The sequence below is a fragment of the Megalops cyprinoides genome, chromosome 7 (assembly GCF_013368585.1).
Source record: "Megalops cyprinoides isolate fMegCyp1 chromosome 7, fMegCyp1.pri, whole genome shotgun sequence".
Taxonomy (NCBI): Eukaryota; Metazoa; Chordata; class Actinopteri; order Elopiformes; family Megalopidae; genus Megalops; species Megalops cyprinoides.
The window spans coordinates 9924196-9943347 of NC_050589.1; the positions used below are offsets into that span (position 1 = coordinate 9924196).

The 19152-nt window shown below is 40.3% G+C and overlaps 1 protein-coding gene across 1 annotated transcript; it reads left to right on the forward strand.

The window, feature by feature from the left end:
- Positions 1-13800: 13800 nt before the first annotated feature.
- abt1 (activator of basal transcription 1) lies at positions 13801-18946 on the forward strand. Its single transcript, XM_036533139.1, has 4 exons — positions 13801-13923; positions 14872-15230; positions 16168-16343; positions 17689-18946. The coding sequence occupies exons 2-4, from the start codon at positions 14873-14875 to the stop codon at positions 18064-18066; spliced, it is 912 nt and encodes a 303-aa protein (XP_036389032.1). The 5' UTR covers positions 13801-13923; position 14872; the 3' UTR covers positions 18067-18946.
- The last annotated feature ends 206 nt before the right edge of the window (positions 18947-19152 follow it).

A 19152-nucleotide genomic window follows, 5' to 3' on the forward strand; every position in this document is an offset into this window, starting at 1 on the left:
AACCTTGCCTTTTTTACACTTAAAACCTTTTTCTTGGCATAACGAAAATGAATTAACATTAAGATCAAGGGTAGATCAAAGGTAGATCTACCACGTCAGTTACAATCAAGTGAAATGCAATAGGCTGCTAATGAGTTATCCTTATTTAATTTGGCGTGCTCATTACTAGTGTCCAAATATTCAAAACAGGTTCAGACTAAGTGTGAAATATAGGTATAGTGTTCCCTTCATCTCTTATTTGTTGCTCACTAGCCACCACCAGCTCTAAGGTACTATAATAGGGGTGAATAACTGAAAAACTATTGAGACTTAAAGGCTTTCCCCCACATAGAGTTCTATCAGAACTTGAATGCACCTCTGTTTGTGCTCAGAATGAGGATCCCGGGGACTGGTGGCATTTGAATTGTAGCCCCCCCACCCGCAGAGGTGGACTGACCCACAAATTCTGCAGCAAACACATTCTGGGCAGGAGCCATTGTAGTCTTCACGGTAGGTGGCCAGTTACATTTGAGATGATTCAGTGAACCAGTGAAAAAAAACCAGACATTGCTGTAGTACACACCCCCATGGATCCACTTTCCCTAATACCATTGTGTTACTGGTGAAATACAAAGTTCTGTCTCTGAAAAATAATGGTCAGAATTGTAGTTAATATACTGTGGATAGCTTTTTACTCCACTCAATGATTAATGAAAAACTCCATTTTTAACTGACCTAGCTTACAGTTCTGGACGTTTAACACTGGCTTTTCAGGGTTGTAACATGACCTAACAGCATCTCTCTGACCCACAGGTATGGAAAAAGAGTATGCATATGCATGAAAGTCCTCTTAGAACATAAAGAGGTCTGAACAGCTGAACAGCTGTAAGTAATGAAATCATTAGCCTTAGCTGTAGAACGAGATATACAGGAGCCTAGCTTAGATTGCAAAAATTAAATTGGTGCTTTTCGAAGCATATTAAATCGTAACCAAATGACGAAGCAGAAAGGATACATTCCTGATTATTTCTAAAAATTATTATGTGTTTAATATAAATGAATCCAAAGGTCCAGCACTGAGTATGATCATGGTGGTTGCAGGGACCCCGTGACTAGCACCTTCTCCATTGTTAGAACTGAAACACATAAAAACGAAGTCTGACGGCTCGCTGATGTCGTTTTCCCGCTGTTGTCTGCAATCCTTATTGAGGCCATGAGTGAAGCCTGAAGCCCTGCCCTGTGCCTCACTCATGCCCCTGAGCTAGGAGGGAGGAGCAGGGATAAGGATGGGAATATCCTGTAAGTAATATTATGCTGTTGCTGTTTTTGAATAATCTCGGGAAGTGCAGCTTCCTTTTTTTCCAGGTGGTAGCAAGTCAACTAATAAAGCTGTAAGTTACAGATGTGAACTAACCTTACCAAAAGTAAAGGAGGGAGGGGAGATGATAACAGGAGACGATGGGTCCCACTAACATTACCAATGATCTCTTCTCATTTTAATTGATATACTGTCTTGTTAGCACACTTGCTATACTGATTACTGTTTGCCTTTCTATATAGCTAACTAACTTTGCCTTGCTAGCTGTGTTACTAACCAAAAACAGATGGAAGTACTCAATTAATGATTAATCTTTCACTTTTACAGTTTGGAAAATGTCATGTCTAACATGAAACTATCAATGGACTGATCACAAGTCATAAACACACAGTATCAATGCAAAGTTTAAGTACTCCAACCTCTGCATTTTGCCATTTTGCACTGATCCCAGATAATACAGGTGTGGCACTCAGCTAGGTGTGAACAGGTGTTGTCATTACAACAGGATTCCAGAATAGAGAACAGTCTTTGTGAATAGTGAATACTGTGAATAGCACCAGTATGTCACCTCTGGATATACCTGCTGCAATTCAGCAATTCAGGATCACAATGAATGATTCCCCAGTTTCATTTCCTTTTCATGTCCAAAAGCATTACTATACTATAGTAAACTATGTATAACTATGTATACTTTTAAAAGCATGTCAAAAGCATCCAATTCACAGCATATCATAAAAATGTAATGATCAGCCACTTTAGTTATATATATAACTATATATATAACTATACTATATATATATATATATATATATATATATATAGTATATATTAGTTATATCTGAAATATTAACTGGAGCCATTCTGTTGCTTTTTTTCTCCAAATCTAGAGCTGTTCTCTATGTCTCAAATGACCGTCTCAGATCTGAAAAACGACCATTGTTTTATATAACTCTGTAACTGCTGACCTGAGAAAACTATGAAAAAACAGCACTGATATGACATAATAAGTGTATTGTCAAAACTCCAGGAAAGTTTCTTTGGGACATGATAATTCCCAGACCCAAAGTATTTACTAGTTTAAAAAAAAACTAGGTCACAGATTTTATACTGACCAGCAACTATTATCTTCTGGGTTGGATTTGGCCCACAAGCCTCCAGTTGCCAGTCATTGTTTTACACTTCACTAAGTGCCAGTGCAATCCAGTGTCTGTTCAGAATCAAAGAAATGCTTCAGGAATGTGGCCTTCCAGGAAACAGGGCAGATTAAACTTTTCTTCCAGTCATCTGTTTGACTTAAACGATCCATAGCATTAATCAACGTATTTGTAATCAACTCTGTAATAGTTAACATGTTCCTTGGGATGAAATATATATATAGGCTGTCAATACTAATAAAATCTTCAATTCATAACATTTTTTTGATTATTTGTGGTCTCACTGTTAATGAACAATAGATAAGAACGGGCCGAATCAATAGTGAAGATGAATTTCTGTCTCAGTGAATAATCTGTTAGCGCTTGACAGACCACCTTCCTGATGATGAATTTCTGTTTTACGGAATTCTGAATAATAGACATAACACCTGCAGACATAATATGTGCAACACACTGTGTGGAGCCACATAGCAAATCAAATGATGAAATCAATCAAAGTGCCATCTAACAAATTACAGTTATATCATACCAAGGACAACCAAATGTTCAAGAAGGAAAAGCACTATCACTGTATTTTGTGAAAGAATATAAAGCACAGAGATTACTTCTTTTTTTTTGGTGAAAATGACCGGTACTTTCTAGTGGAATAAATCCCTAACTTGTGAGAGCAGCACGATGTGATGCTAGGACATTAGATAACAAAACATTACTCTTGTAAATTAAAGATGGGGAATTTTAACTGGTCATTATTCCTGTTTTTAACATGATTTCATTGTGTCCATGCGGTTTCTGCCATGCCATTTACCGATATGTAAAGGCTTTTCAGGGTCAGCCTGGGATCACGGTTCACATCCCTCTTTGGTAGTCATTCATGTAAATGTATTGCACCATTTAATTAAATTGTGTCTGTATAATCACCATGCTGTGCATGCAGCTAATAAATGTAATTTTAAGGGAAACTTTGGGTCATCAAGGTTGTACATTTACATCACATCGAGGAGATTTATCGCTGGTCATATGTAAATAGGTGGTAGTTGATTTCTTAAATACCCATATCATATAGAACATGTTAGCACACATTGTTTCATATCTCTGGGTAGGCTACGTCTTTTACGCAATTGATGCCTATAGACACAAGGTACATCGAGTAGAGAATGACATTCACGTCAAGGGTTTGTACATGTTTAGCTGTACAGACGGTATGAAATCATTCCAAAACATGCCTTTTTATAAGCACTCGAATGGGTACACCTCTGTCCAATTATACAATTTCTAATGGCCATAATATTCACTTGTTAGCCAACAGGATCTTACTGATAAAAGCTAGTTAATCCCTGTCTTCTCAATTAAGTCGCTCGACCACTTTTCTCTCTGCTTTTCTACTAATTGGCAAATATAACAAGTAGTTCACCACTCGAGACTCCATTTGCAAAAGACAAAACAACACCGATGAAATAACGTTTTTAAAGTTTACACCATCAGCAGGTTATTTTGATTGTGGAGTCCATTGGATAGGTCTTATCATTGGGCAATACAGCTTATGCTGCAATCTGTCAAGTAATTTATTTATTTGTATGATTTTCTTGAACTTCGTGAGCCAAGTTTTCCTTGCTGGCAAGCTTCCGCTTTTGGTAGGTACATGCTCATGTTGAGCGTAAATTAAGACAGACAAGCTGTTGTTCTTTAAATCACGTGGTAGACCAAGTATTTGCGTTCAGTATTAACGTGTAAAATGCGCCTTATAATATTAAATACCGCAATGGAGATTGCAATAAACGGACAGGTCAGACATCTGAAAGTCTTACTGAATGCATCGACTAGACTGATGGGTATATAAATAACCAAATGGCAGTAATGTGACTTTTTATAATCAATGTGTGATACGATTATGTTGTTATTATTGATAACATTACTAATTACGGGTTTAGGGAAAGTATTCAGATTTAATTTTAACATCGTATCTAAGCGATGTGTCTGTACACTGTACTGAATTAAAAGTGAAGCAGACAAACTCATACAAGCCTTTGCCGAAGAACAATTCGCGAAATTACAGGTGATTTTAGTGCTTACCTGAGCATGCCATCGCGACGGTTCTTAAACTCCTGGGTTAATGGAGACATCAAAACATCCCAAAACGCAAATTAATACTTACGAGGCTCTTACGCTACTACAAACTGCAAATGAAAATTGCAGGATTTACGAAAGCCACTTCCATTTCAAGTATCCCATGTCCCATTCAATGATACACGAAAGAGTCGAACATCTTACAAATGTCTTTTAAACACATCTTTTAATTTTGTTCTAGTTCAAGACTGGGAAATTTTGGGCTTTCGAGGCTTTATTATGGAATCATGTTCAAATAAAAAAGCGCAACATTCCTCACAACTGTGATGGTACAAATCACTGTCAAATCCCTTAAAAGCCTGGTTCGCCTGTCCTCCCCCCTCGCCTCTGTCTCTCTCTCTTTCTCTCTCTCTCTCTCGCTCTATCTCGCGCGCGCTCTTGCTCTTGCTCTCTCACTCAACTGCACTAATGGGTACAGATTTGGATTAACTATGTGAGTGGTGTGAAGGCCACATTTTTATAGGTTAATATATGAAATGCATGCCAAATTGTGTCGTCCCTTTGCTGTTTCCCTTTCTCTTCCTTTTCATTATATGATTTATATGGTTTTCTTTCCGCGTGGTTTTACATACGTAGCATGGCCACGAAGTGAATTTTTGGAGCTGGAAATGTTCACTAGCTTTCTTGCTGTGCCCAGAACATTTGCCCCATGTTACATAAAGCCTTCCTGGAACGTTCTAAGGATGTTTCCGTTTTGACTGCAAGAATGTTTGTTGTGAAAGTTACAAGCATATAATATAATATACAAACAAATATATCCCTAATATTGATTCACAAGAAATGTAAGTGGAATTCCTTAATAATAGGTTTCAATTTTCAGTTTTATTGCACACTATTCTAAGATGTTTTATTTCAAAACAGCTTCTAAGCAAAGACAGTTAGTAACATTGATGTGTTTACAGTCTTTGCATTTCCCACAACTGCAAATTAAACTTTTGCCCAGATGTCAAGTTCCTCATTTCCATCCTTTCAATTATTATATTGTCACATATTTAAATGTTGAATTTGCACTTGCACTTGAACCTGTAAAGCCTCAGATTTAAATATAAGCAGTATTAATGGGCACTAAGTCAGATGAAAAAGCATCAATAACTTGTGCATAAAAAAATGCATGATGGGAAGCAAGCAGAATTGTTGTGTGATTTCAGAAGAGAAACATGTTGATAGAGCTGGATATGGATGCTTAAGCCCCAGTGAACCCATGCATAAGTAAGCAAGGCTTTGTATTTTTAAAGCAATAGAGAAAGTTTGGAGGAGTTGAAGGTATTAAAATTGCATGAACTGTGGGGATGCTCCAGGACTGGATTTTTACCATCAGCCCGTAGTGCTCAGTGTGATAAAATCACAATTGTCTCCCAGTCAGCTTTACTCTAAAATACAAGCTTTACTGAAATCTGAAGACTTAAGATTTTCTCTCTCCTTAGCTGCAATACTGCCTGTAAATAGACTCACTAAGATAATGAATAATGCTCGGCTGAAGTTATTGTAATTCCAGTGGATTTAATCAATAGCAAATTTAGCACAGTCTGCTTAAGTTTGGTAATTAAAGTAACTAAAAAATATAGGCCAACACACTGTTAGAGAGGCAGCTATATATACAGAAGCTTATGGTGGATGAAAACAAGAGTGGCATCTCAAAAGTAAGGACATTGTCATGTTTAAAACCAATGCTGTTTTTTTTTCTGCAGTGCAGGTATTTGTCTCTATACAGACAGACAAACTATGAGGAATGGCATTTGTTTTCAGGGTCGACCGGTCATGCATGGAAACCCAGCCCAAAAGAGGAAACTGTTCTGTGGCCTGAACTTTTGATCCTGCCCTGGGGTTCATTGTCCAACCAATGCGAGGAAGGTTTCAGGGTCAGAAACACCCACAAACAGTATCATTCACATTCCACATAGCATTCAGTGAGGCATTATGATGTAACCATTTCGTCTTTATTAGCAAATTGCATCATGTTCTTAAATTACATCAAAGCCATGGCAAAACTGCAATAACTTTAATCCAAAGAGGCAGCTAAGAGTGGCATATCTGCATTATCATGGTAGTTCTACAGATGCCACAGGTTTCTTCCAAAAGCCGATGTGAACGGTGGACACTACATTTGAATGGATTGTGTTTATAGCGCACCTTTCATCATTAAGGATTATATACCCCTGCCCCTTTGGTGCGCCATGGCATACCTGTAGCAATGTCAAGGTGATCCGGAACTTTGAAAAGCTTCCCCATTTCCCTGTGTTCACTCTTCTGTACAAAAGATATTCACTGTTTCTGCACATCAACATGGGGATTTGGAAATGGTGGGGGGATCTGCTCTATGCTCAACTCATGTGGTGAAAGTCAACATTGGCTGCTGTACTGCTGATAGGAAAGTGAAGAAGAGTGTGCAGGCACCGCACTGACAAGCTCCACATCGGTCTACACAGCAAGGTGTGGAAGCAGCCACGGTTTTTCACATAAACATGGATGAAGTTTTCTTTAGTGCAGTTATATTTCTCTTTAATAGGTGGAGAGATTGACAATGATTAAGTTCACATGGTGATTGCATGTGATGTCATTTGGATGCACCCACTACAGATTACTGCCTTGGTCAGCTCTGTCCTTGTCCCGGTGAAATTGTACCAGATATGTTAGCAGACCAGAAATTTCACGGTGTGTTTCTGAGCTGTGTCATAGTGGAGACACATGAAAATAATGACTTTTTCTGAATTTCATGGTACGGCATTGAATGGAGGGGTCTGGAGTTGGGGGGGATTCTTTTCGACCACCAGCAGCACATTTATTTCATTACCTGTGCCCATTCAAAGCAGCAACAGAAGAGATTAACAAAAGGAACAATTGGCAAATCTTCACACCATCATGGTCCTGTCCATTAATATCTGTAGGAAAATGGGGGGAAAAAAGGCCCAGCAGCCATTGTCTGTCACCCCCTCTGTGCGCCATTCAGATGCACCACTCACGATAGCAAGAGAGGGAATAAATGTTAATGCCTCTGCCCTGTATTGGTTATTTTTAGATTTCCATTCAGCAGATTTATTCCAGTGTCTCTCTCCTGCCAGGTGATTGGTTCAGGGGGGCGTGCGCGCTTCTGCCCGTCCTACGCGGTCCTTCTTCTCCGTCCTCCCCCTCATCCCCCTGCCGAAAGGGGAGGCAGCGCCGGATTTGGTGCGGTCTGCAGCGCGCAGCTGAGCTCCTTCAACGAGCAGCGTGGGGTCTCCTCAGGCTTAGGGGTGTGAAGGACTGAGCCAGCCGCTGCTGTTCTGACTGCTGAGACAGTGTCCTGAGCCCTTCAGCACCCCAGGGCAGGAGGCCAGAGCGGCCCCATGCTGTATCTCGCGGGCGTGACACTCCGTCCCCCGGCTCACAGCTGGGCGAAGTGACAGCCAGTACAGGAACGGGGTGTTTTAACAGGATCCAAAGTGACCGTGTCACATATCTCGCGCTTCCCTTTATTTGACGTCCGGACATTTTTGTCATTTTCAAATGACTGGTGTGACCCGCAGCCCACGCGCCTGTGACAACATGATTATTTCGCACTCGAGTATTATCCTGAGTTTTTTGTGGTTATGATAATGCTAATGAATTAGCAGAATTAACAGAAAATTTCTCATTGCTTGAGGAGCTATGGAGTGCACTAGCTGGAACTGTTTTGTTGTGTTACATACAAGTAACTTACTGGACATGTGTTGCATGTGCTATCATACACTTAACTTGTTCATACTCTTTGAAATAGCTTTTATTTGTATTATCGAAAAAGGGAATTAAAAATAATAATAGTGGTACAATTGTTAAAATTAAGCAAATCACGCTACGTGGTTGATGTCAACATAAAATGGCAGCGCTTTTGATTGTGTCAAGCAGATCAAAAGTTTGTCACAATTTAGGTTTTAGCTTGTTTTGAGAGGTTGTTTTGTTTTGTTTTTTTTTAAAAAAAAGAAAGAAATTTTGCCTTTTTTCTGGTGCCATCTTGTTATTCAAGCAGAGCACACACGCAGAGATGAAAACCTCGCCGAACGAAGCTTTACAAATCTGACTCGGGGAGAGGAGTACCTCCTGCTGCTCATTTGCACATCCCTTTTTATCCGAATCAATATTTTAAAACAGTAAATAAATAATTGGGGCCTGAAGCCCCCTGGGCGCCTCGGCGTTCTGTCTGTGAGGCCTGGCGTGAGCAGGAGAGGGCTGCCGTCTCTGCTCGTCTCTCTCCCTCTCTTCCTCTATTGTTGATATTAGCAGCTTTTGTCACCTCTGAAATGACTGCTCCCCAGGCACACCTAATTGCTTGTGAAATGCTTCAACTGAGACCGACTGAGGGTGTGTGTGACTCTAACTGGTGTTGTCACCAGGGCTCAGACAGATGGCTGTGTGTTCTCAGAGCCGCTGTTCTGAAAACTCTCCCCCCCCCCCCCCCCCCCGTCATCTCTCCGCCCCCCTCTCCCATCCCCTCCTTTTCACAGAGGCACCTTGATGTGAACATGGTCACGGTCAACACTCTCTGCTCGGTTGCACCTCAGGCTTGGGGGGGAAGCAGAAGCACCCCTCCAGAAGAGAAGCAAAAACATTGAGGTTCGGTTGCGATTGTAAGCAGATCGTACTGAGGGAAAATAAGAGAGAGGGATGTAGGATGCACTAATTGTGCCTACGTCATCTATCTATTATTATAAAATGGCCATGATCATGCTGACAATCATCATCCTTATCATGTTGATCAGGACAAAGATGAAGATTACAGTTGTTGTGCTCATGACGATGATGATGATGATGATGTTGATGATGAAGACGATGATGATGATGACGTTAAAGTTGAAGCCTATGATTCTAATAACACGGAATGGTATACTGGACCCCAGCAGTGTCCACCACTTGTACTTCCTTTGTGGTTTCCTCCCTCCTGTCTTTCACCGCTTGTCATAACAGATTCGTGCTGTGCCAGTTCTGAAGCTGCTCTGTACGCGTACAGATGTGGTGGACAGTGCGCTGTCAGATGCATCTCCTCATCTATCAATCATCCAGCAAACCAAACAAACACATACAAACACACACTGTGAGGCTTTCCTGATCTGTGGTACAGCTATTGGCTTTACATTTCCAATTGTCTGTGCCCCATACTATTTATGTTAAGAAAAGCTAAATCTCTAATTGTTGATTGTTATCTGTAATACAGAGCATCTGATGAATCATTAGCCCACTAAGACACAATAAAATCTTTCTTGGTTGGTTTGTTTCTTGCCTCTTTTTTTTACATGTTTTCTCATGCATCCAGCTAACTGATACTCAGTCAAAGGGTCTAAAATCAAAGTGAGTTTTAAGGTAATGGATTTGCTACCAATCTGTGAATGAACATGTGACCGGCTTAATACAGAACCCGCAGGCAACGGTTAAACACGTGGCTTCACAAATGCAAACATACAAACATGCAAGCAATAAAATGAAGAGGAAATATTTCTGGTTTCGTTTTCACAAGAACTCCTCAGCACGTACGATTAAGGGGAAAAAAATGGATTTTCTTCTCTCTCTCTTTCACCCATCCTTCTTTATATAGCAGCATTCAATATGAAACATGCCAGATCTCCTCCTCTTCCCAGAGGCCCCAGACGAAGCGTTCAGGTTTATATTTAAATGGATGGCCGAGCCGCTGACAGGCCTACAGAGCACTTAGTACACTGGAGTCATCCTGTTCAATAATGCAGCAACACGCATGCGACACGCACCAGGCGCGGCACTCTGTGCGGCTCGCGGGGGTGGGGGGGGGGGGTGGGGGGTCTTTCTTGCCTCTCTCCGCTGGACTCTGACTTTTTTTTTCCACTTGCCCACCCCCAGAGGGTCTGTGCTGTCCAGTGGTGGCAGTGTTAGATGCTGGTCTCACACGGGGTACGTATGTTTGTTTGAGTTCTAGAACTCATAGGCGGGGCACTGAGACCATAAGTTCAGTGGACTCGCATGGAATGACCCAGCTGAGCAATTTTGCTGAATGGAGAGATCTATCGCAACAATAAGCCCCTCAGAACGGGATTATAAATGCATTCATATTCACGTACCGTCAGAAACAGTCAGTGACATAGTGATAGTCATTGTAATCAAAACAGAAAATGTCCAGGTCGTTTCAGTAGAATGTATGTGGCATCACTGTTTTCTGACTATTTATCTGCCTTCACAAAGATATTTTTAGGCAAAAAGAAGGCTGTACATGCTGTTTACATGTGCCTAGGTTAACTTTGTTCACTTTGCTTCTGTTTTAGAGCATGGTTATAAAACTTGATTTGCAGGACAGGTGGATGCAGATTTGACTCCAGCATAAGACTATATTTTACTGACGTACTAAATGGTTTCAATAAAATACCCAACTGTGTAATGGATATTATATAAAACTGTACGTCTTGAAAGAGAATCTGCTAAGCAAATAACAATAAATTGGAATGACTAAGACTCTCTAAGGCCACTAAACAACAACGACTGTACACATCTTCTGATCAAGTCTGAGGATACAGAAATACTGGGTTCAACATATTTTATCTCTTGAATAAAGCCATTAATCTTGCAATCATTGCTGAATGGATCTAATTATGTAATTTTCATCAAAACATTTTTTTTCTAAATGTACACATTCGTGTTGTTTTACTGGCCAAATTCTGCACAATTACAAGGATTTCACACCTGTGTTCATGAACATGCAAGATATGGGACAGAGTAAGAGGAGGATTTGAAGTTATGTCTCAATGTAATGCTACCACCTTGTGTTGTGAGGTGGTAATACCAGTGTACATTTTTCCAGCAATTTACCTGAACAACGTAAGACACCAATGGACCCTGCATACTTGCTAAAAGGCATTTATTTCATTCAGCCAATTGATATTGTATTAGCTTGCTAAAATAACTCACAGAGGATCTAGTACGACCACTACTACCACCAGTATCACACTTCTCAACCATCTTCAGCTTTGTGGGAACTAAAAATCAAACAAATACTTCCAACAAAATGTCTGACAGTGCTTGTGCAAGGACAGAAGGCCTTTTCAAAGACAGTTGCTCAGGTAACCCACTCTATGAATAGCAGGGAGGCTGATGGAGTTAATTGTTTGGTGGTTGCTTTAATTAAAAAGGACTTAATAATGGTATGCTGTTTGGGCTGTTTCGTGCAAAATACACTGAAATCCATCTGAAATCCATTTGGACTTGTTTGAAAATGTCTTACTGTTGCAAAAAAATAAATATCAAGCTTATTGTATTATTTTTTTTGTCACAGACAGACCTGAATTTTGCATCTGACCACAGGGAGGAGGGAGAGGGGTCAACATTAAGTCAGAGATCTTCTACAGAGAAACAGAGCAGATAAAGAACGTGTGATTTCTTAAGCTTAAGATTAAGTTACAGTAACACCAGGGTCTCTGTTTTGGCACTGAAATACACTGCACTATGAGGGATAGGGGTTGGACTGGGGTCACAAAGGGATCTCTGGGACAGGTCCAGTTAAGGACAATTTTTGATACCACTCACAACACTCACTGAAGTGTTAAAATTCTGAATTATACGTAATTTTCTTTCATGTCTCAAAACCTGACTGTTTTGCATTTTTAACATTTTAAATCTCCAATGAGTTTTAAGATAAGATAAGATAAGAAATACTTAATTAATCCCGAGGGAAATTTGAGTGTCACAGCAGCACTGTCCACTGTGCACAAATCAAACACAACAACAATAGAATAAAATAAAATAAAATAAATAGAAAGGTTGCATCTGTCTGTCTGTATTGTGCAGCAATTTGAGTGTCATTTAAAAACCTGACTGCAAAAGCACAGTATGATGCATAATTCTATTATGCTTTCATAATCCATTCCAATTTTATGTAAGTAGCTCATCCCCATTGTGGACAACTGATCATCTGAAATCATAAAATGACACCAAAACCAAAATGGAGACACTCAGGGCTTTTGAAATCTTTGCTGATGAAGCAAGCAATTTTACAGTCCCTTCAGCATTACTATCTTCAATGTAGTTATTTCTGAAGGGATCAGACAGATCATAGAAAAAAATTAATTAATGGGGTTTTACATGATCATTCAGACATCAAGGATAAAGCTTGGAATTCTCCAGAATACTGTACATATCATAATTCATCACATTTTCATGTTTGACCAGGCTTCCCCTTTAAGCAGGTATAAATAATGACTGTGTACGCAGATGCAAGGATTTTGCAATGATGCCAGCTGTTTGGTGGCTTCTACCACATTTATGAGTTTCTGAGGGTACTGTCAGGGCTATGATTAGTGTATATTTCAGTTGTAGCAGCTGCTCTGCAAATCTTCAGAAATACAAACGCTGCAGTTTAGAAGTTCATCCCCATTGACTCCAGCATGTGAACCATATGTTCTTGCTCTGAAAAACCACTTGCGGCTAAGTGACATGAATTATAACCAGTTTCCAGGTTCTCTGAACATGAAACTGCAACTGTGCTCATTTCTGTATGGATACTTATGGTGTGTTTTCCTTGTTGAATAAAATCTTTTCAGACTAATCCAGATTTGCACAGAAACCCATTTGGGTCATAAGAAAATGAATACAAGAATGATCAACAATGAGATGTCTTCTTATGATCAGTTTTTATTTTTTAATTATAAGTTACCAAGTAACAATTATGCTTTTATTTCTTATTATTAGGTGTCCATCTGTTAGTGGTATGTTTCCATTCTATGCACACAACACACATACACATAACAATTAAGACAATATATGAGATACTTTATAGAAATAAATTTAGAAAGTCATAATAATGGGATATTAAATCAAAATTATGAGAAAATCTAAATTTAGGACTTACTGTGTCATCATTGTAAAAAATTACCTAAAATAGCAATAGAATTTTTACAGGTATTTATCTGCGCAGATGTTTCTCGGGAAAAAAAAAATCAAAAGTAACGCATTTACTGTAAATTTTAAAATCCCATAAAGGGTTTAGTATTAAACAGAGTTGAGCGTTATTAAATATCCGTTAATAACAGATTCACATAAATAGCTTATCAGTTTTTCTCTCCACATGATTTTTTCATATATGGGCTATATTACTTTTTTGCAGATAGTTCTCAAACGCAAGTTATCCCTCCACTGTAAACCGGAACATTGTTTCGCATGGCCACGGTTTCCCGAATAGCGCGCACCTCAGTTTTTACGTCGTTTCCTCTTACGCAATTAGCGTAGATTAGTTCGTAGATTTTCAGCGTCGGACACGCGTTTACACACGTGTGTATCTCTGTGCAAATATGGCTGCGCCCTGGCCGTAACCACACGTCTTAATGTTATTTAAAATACAATTAATTTATAAACAATAGTGCCGAACGAAGCGTCTGTATTACGGTAAGAAACTACAGTAGTCAGTCAGCTAGCCAACTAGGAAATATTATCAAGAAAATGACTCGGTTTCGAAACATAAAGATCCAATTAATTAGAAGTAGCTAGTTAGTTAACTTAGCAACATAACTAAATGGTTTACGAGTTACGACAGAATTATTAATAGCGTAGTCACTTGTTTTGAGTTTTGCTCATTTTTGTAAAGGTGTTAAATGTCTCCTTGTAGGAGCATGTAGCTGATTAGATAAAACTTCGGTGCTATTACAAGCTTGCTATCTCGCTGGTTTACTTCCAGAAATAACCTAGCTTTACCTCGCTAGTTAGAGTTGCTGTTGTTAAGTTATTTGACAGGTCAAAGCTATTGACAACAGTGGTGTAGGGGGAGCAGGACCTTTAATTCATATGTTGCCTTTTCGATTCCCTGGTGGGGTACTATTGCGGTTGAATACCTATCCCTAAGCAAGTTACTTGCCTCCAAATCGCATAGTTTTCTAACTATATTACTGGATGGTATCTACCGCGTGTAAATCGCTCTTTATAAAAGTGTGTGTTAAGCAAGAAGTGTAACGTGTTAGGAAGTATCTCTGGATAAAGTCATGCGCTGACAAATATAATTGTATGTTCCCTATCTTAAAACGTATACGAGGAATCTTGGTTCACTTTGACCTAGAGCAGTGTTTCTCAAACCTCTCCTGGAGGACCCCTTGTCCTGCATGTTTTAGATCTCTCCCTGCTCCAACACAGCTGATTTAAATGATCAGTTTGTTATTAAGCGGCTTCAGAAGTTCATAACAAGTTGATCATTTGAATCAGCTGTGTTGGAGTAGGGAGAGATCTAAAACATGCAGGACAAGTGGTCCTCCAGGAGAGTTTTGAGAAACGCTGACCTAGAGTAACCTATATCTTACCCTCCCGCTGAATGCGCACCCTCTGGTCTGTTTTTGGCTGCTATAGAATGTCAGGCGAGGAGGAGAAGGTGGTGGAAGAGCCTGAAATGGGAGAGGGCATGGAGGGCACCGGAGAAGTGGAGGAGGACAAGACTGAAGAAACTAATGGATATGGAGAGGCCGAGGGCCCTGATGATGATGATGAAGATGATGATGATGATGATGATGATGATGATGTGGTTGAGGAGGAGGAGGAAGATGATGCCATGCAAGGAAACGATGAGGAGAAACAGAAGTCCACGACCAAAAAGACCACACCAGGAATCCTGTATTTGGGTCATATCCCACCCAGGCTAAGGCCCAAGCACGTGCGGAACATGTTGAGTGCATATGGAGAGATCGGCAGGATCTTTTTGCAGCCTGAGGGTAAGGTTACGGCCACTTGTAAACAGCATGACTGTTCAGCTCCATGGGAGGAGAGAACCAGAACGGGAGCATCTCAGTTTCAGTCCTGAAATGGCCGTGTCATTTCAGCACAATCAACCAGTCAGCTAATGGCTTGTGCACTTTGCACTTAGAGTCACTTCACATTGTTAGCAAACTTCCCACAGTCATTCGAGTGAAGTTTAGGCTCTATACCAGGTAGGGTTTGAGGTATAGATGTCAAATTGAGATTGAAAGTTGCAGATGTTATTTTTTCCAGTGTCCCAACAAATTATGTACATAGATGCCCCTTTTTTAGAGGTCAGGTATCATGGACGTAGAGACCTGATATATAGCAAAACATCAATATAATTATTGATGAACACCCTCCTTAAATCAGAAGGAAAACATCAAATCATTTTCAGTTACACCAAAAAGTCACATAGAGGCATGTTGCCTAAATGCTTCCATGTAAACCTTTTAAAGCTATTTTTATCTAATAACTATATCCCCAAGTTCATCTCCCTTTTTAAAACCCTTTATGGTGAACTTCATTGCTCAATAACACAACACTGCTTTTAGCTCTCCGGAATGCATGCTGTCGTCTGTGACACACTTTCTACACCAGGGGATGCAGGATCTGCTGTGGCCAGGCTACATCATTACAGACATTAACGGAGGACAGCTGGCACATTTATACATATGAATGATTTAAGAATTTTTGCTTAGAATTTGAAGTAAAAGTGAGAGCAAAATACGGGAGCCCCAAAAGAATATTCGTGGTTCGGAATGGACTGCCTGAGGTCTAAGGTCTACGGCCTGAGGCCTAAGGTTCTCGTTAGGCCTCTAAAAGCATGATATGAAGCTAGTATTAACAGGTTCTTCATTAAAAGAGAAAGGAATGAAAATAGTGGTGTTAATCGCAGTGTCTCTCTGTTAGACCACTCTGTGAAGAGGAAGAAGAAGAAAGCTGGGGTTAAGGCACGCAGCTTCACTGAAGGCTGGGTGGAGTTCAGAGACAAACGGGTGGCCAAGAAGGTGGCTGCCAGCCTGCACAACACGCCCATGGGAGCCCGCAAGAGGAACCGCTTCAACGACGACCTCTGGTCCATCAAGGTACAGCTTCCTTTTGCTGTCTTTTTCCTGTGTTGTCTGCATTGCGTGCACTCCCGTAAGCTACACCTAACTACCTCGTTGGGCATATAAACAGAGACTGACTGAAGTCCCTTCAGATAAATTTAGTGTCGCTCTCATGACACTGTAGCATGTGCTTAGACTAATCCTGTTAATGGTGGAAAGTGTTCATGTAGTAATTGTCAGCTCTATTTTTGAAACCACTCGTGAAATGGGGGGAAAAAATGAGTGTTTTGCTATTTTCGTTACAAGTGTATGATTAAAAGTGATTTTCAAATGGAAGTTTTGGTACCATTATGTTCTTGTCCACCGAATGGTAGTTGCAGTTGGCAGCAAGTTTCAGCTCTCAGATCGCATTATCTGTCAGCTCTGTGAGCTTCTCTGCCAGAGAGTTTATTATTAAATATGTCCATATGTCTGTGGTAATATTCAGGCATTTTTGTTGAACAGTCTATGATTCCAAGCCAAGGTTTTGTTCCTTTGCGATTTCAGTTTTTGTGTTGAGGAGCTTGTGTAAGCCATATTTAGGCCATTCTTATTACCAGCTCATAAGAAGGGGATTTTTAGAAATCCCCACAACTGGTTGAAAGCCATGTTTTTATGTTTTGCCAATGAATTTGGAGACATCTGTGTATTTGTTGCTCAGTGTGTGCGCAGCAACCTTTATGCTGATAGGATTATCAGTTAGGAATTTTTCATATGGTGTACATAAATACTGTCAGTCGGTTGGCTTGCAGCAGCCATGTTTTTTTTTTTTCCCCAAGACAGAGACTTCTTTTTGTTGAACTTACCAGTGGGTAGCATCAGTATTTTCTCTTCACTGAACTTACAAAATGCTGGTACTACCATCGGGCATTCCAAATTTTGTGCCAGTTGTTATGGTACTTAATGAGAAGGTGTCATTTAAGCATTTTGCAATCGTTGCACTGTGAATGGTTTGTATGTTGTCTTTAACAAAAACATTTAAGCATACGGGTATGGAAAATTACTCACATGCACAAATTATATGTACTCCGTATATCCATAGACATTTGCAAAACTAGCTCTGTCACTTGGGACTGTTTTCCCACATTACCTCACACACCTTTTATCCTAACCTGACCGTATACCATAATTTGGTTAAAGAACATAGATGTAAATGTAGTCTTCTGGGTGAATGCTACAAGTGAAACAGATACTGGATATCGGGCAGTGAAAATCAAAGTTGAAACGTCAGTAGCCCCGTGATTTTACGTACAGAATTCATTCCCGTGGCAGGAGTAGGTTGTCTGTGTGTGGATGGGGGGCTGTAAATGCTGTTATTCACTCTGCCCGCATGCCGTGCCAGTATCTGCACAGGTTCCATTGGTGTCACCTGAGCGAGCGGCTGGCCTACGAGCAGACGGTCCGTCAGCAGCGGCTGAGGACCGAGATCTCCCAGGCCAAGCGCGAGACCAACTTCTACCTGGCCAACGTGGAGAAGAGCCAGAACCTGGAGAAACTGAGGAGGAAGAAGGAGAAGAAGGGCGAGGCGGTGGAGGAGAAGACCTGGGACTTCACGCAGCGCCGCACCGAGGACGAGATGCGGCAGAGCCGGCTGCGCAGGCAGATGTCCAAGAAGAGCCTGAAGAAGGCGCAGGACAAGGCCCGAGTCATCCAGGAAAAGGCCCAGTCCAACGTCTCCCTGCTGGCCAAGATCTTCAACAGCGCAGCGGCCAAGGACTGACAGAAACTGTGGAACAGGCTGGGCAGTGGTCCCCCGCTCACACACAGGAGAGACAGGGAGAGAGCTGGAACAACTACTGGCTGCTAGGAGCAGATTTTATTTCCCTGCCAAAAGAAGCTCAGCTCAGCTCTTTTTTTAGGTTTATGTGGTTGCTAACACAACCTATTCAAGGCCAAGCTTTTGCCCCGAGTTTGTTTCATAAACTATTCATAAGACTGGTTTTCCTATGGGACCTCCCCTGTTTAAAGAGGTGGTATATGAATATTTCTTTATTGTAGACTGCTGTGGCTGAAAGACTCTTTAGTCATCTTGTGTAATAAACAGGTATATTACCATGCCTTTATCAAAGCCACCCTTACTGCCCAGTACTGAACCCTCTAAGTGACAGGCACTAAATGGCTAAGACTGAGATGTCTGGTGTTTGGTGGTGATTACTTAACAGCAGGTTTTTTTTTGTTTGTTTAAGTGGAAAGGGCCCCTGGGTCTGGCTTTTATACAAGTGTTGTGAAAGAACTAATAATGTTGGGGATCATTTCAGCAAACAAACAGAATTACAGGTCTTATCTGTTTGGACGCAGATAGAGTAGTTACCTTATTGCTTGGGGTACTTTGGGCAAGCAGCAGGAAAGAAGAAAAAAAACAATATTGAGGGAATAAAGGAAGGAAGATATTGAAAAGATAAACAGGTCACTTCTAGCATGGTAAGAACTGTCTCTGTCTACAGCTCACAAAATGTGTCTGTACTGAAGGTGAACATTCCACATTAAAGCCTTGAAAATGTGTATTTACAAATGTTTTTACATGTTTGGAGTGATACCCCTCTCTTTGTAATGGAGCAGATTTAAGCAGATGGAACAAGTTTGAAAAGATTAAAAGATCACATCCCAAATGATTATATATATATTTTTTTACTAAACTGTTACATTTCTATCTTTGTGGACTTTATTTAACTTTTATTAAAGTCCACATTTTATAAAAAGCAACCATGATTGGAAATTAAATACTTTCTAAGTTGGCACTGTAAATTTGGTCCATCAAATATGTCAAAAAAAACAATCACAGAAATCTAAACCATATAGTAGGAAA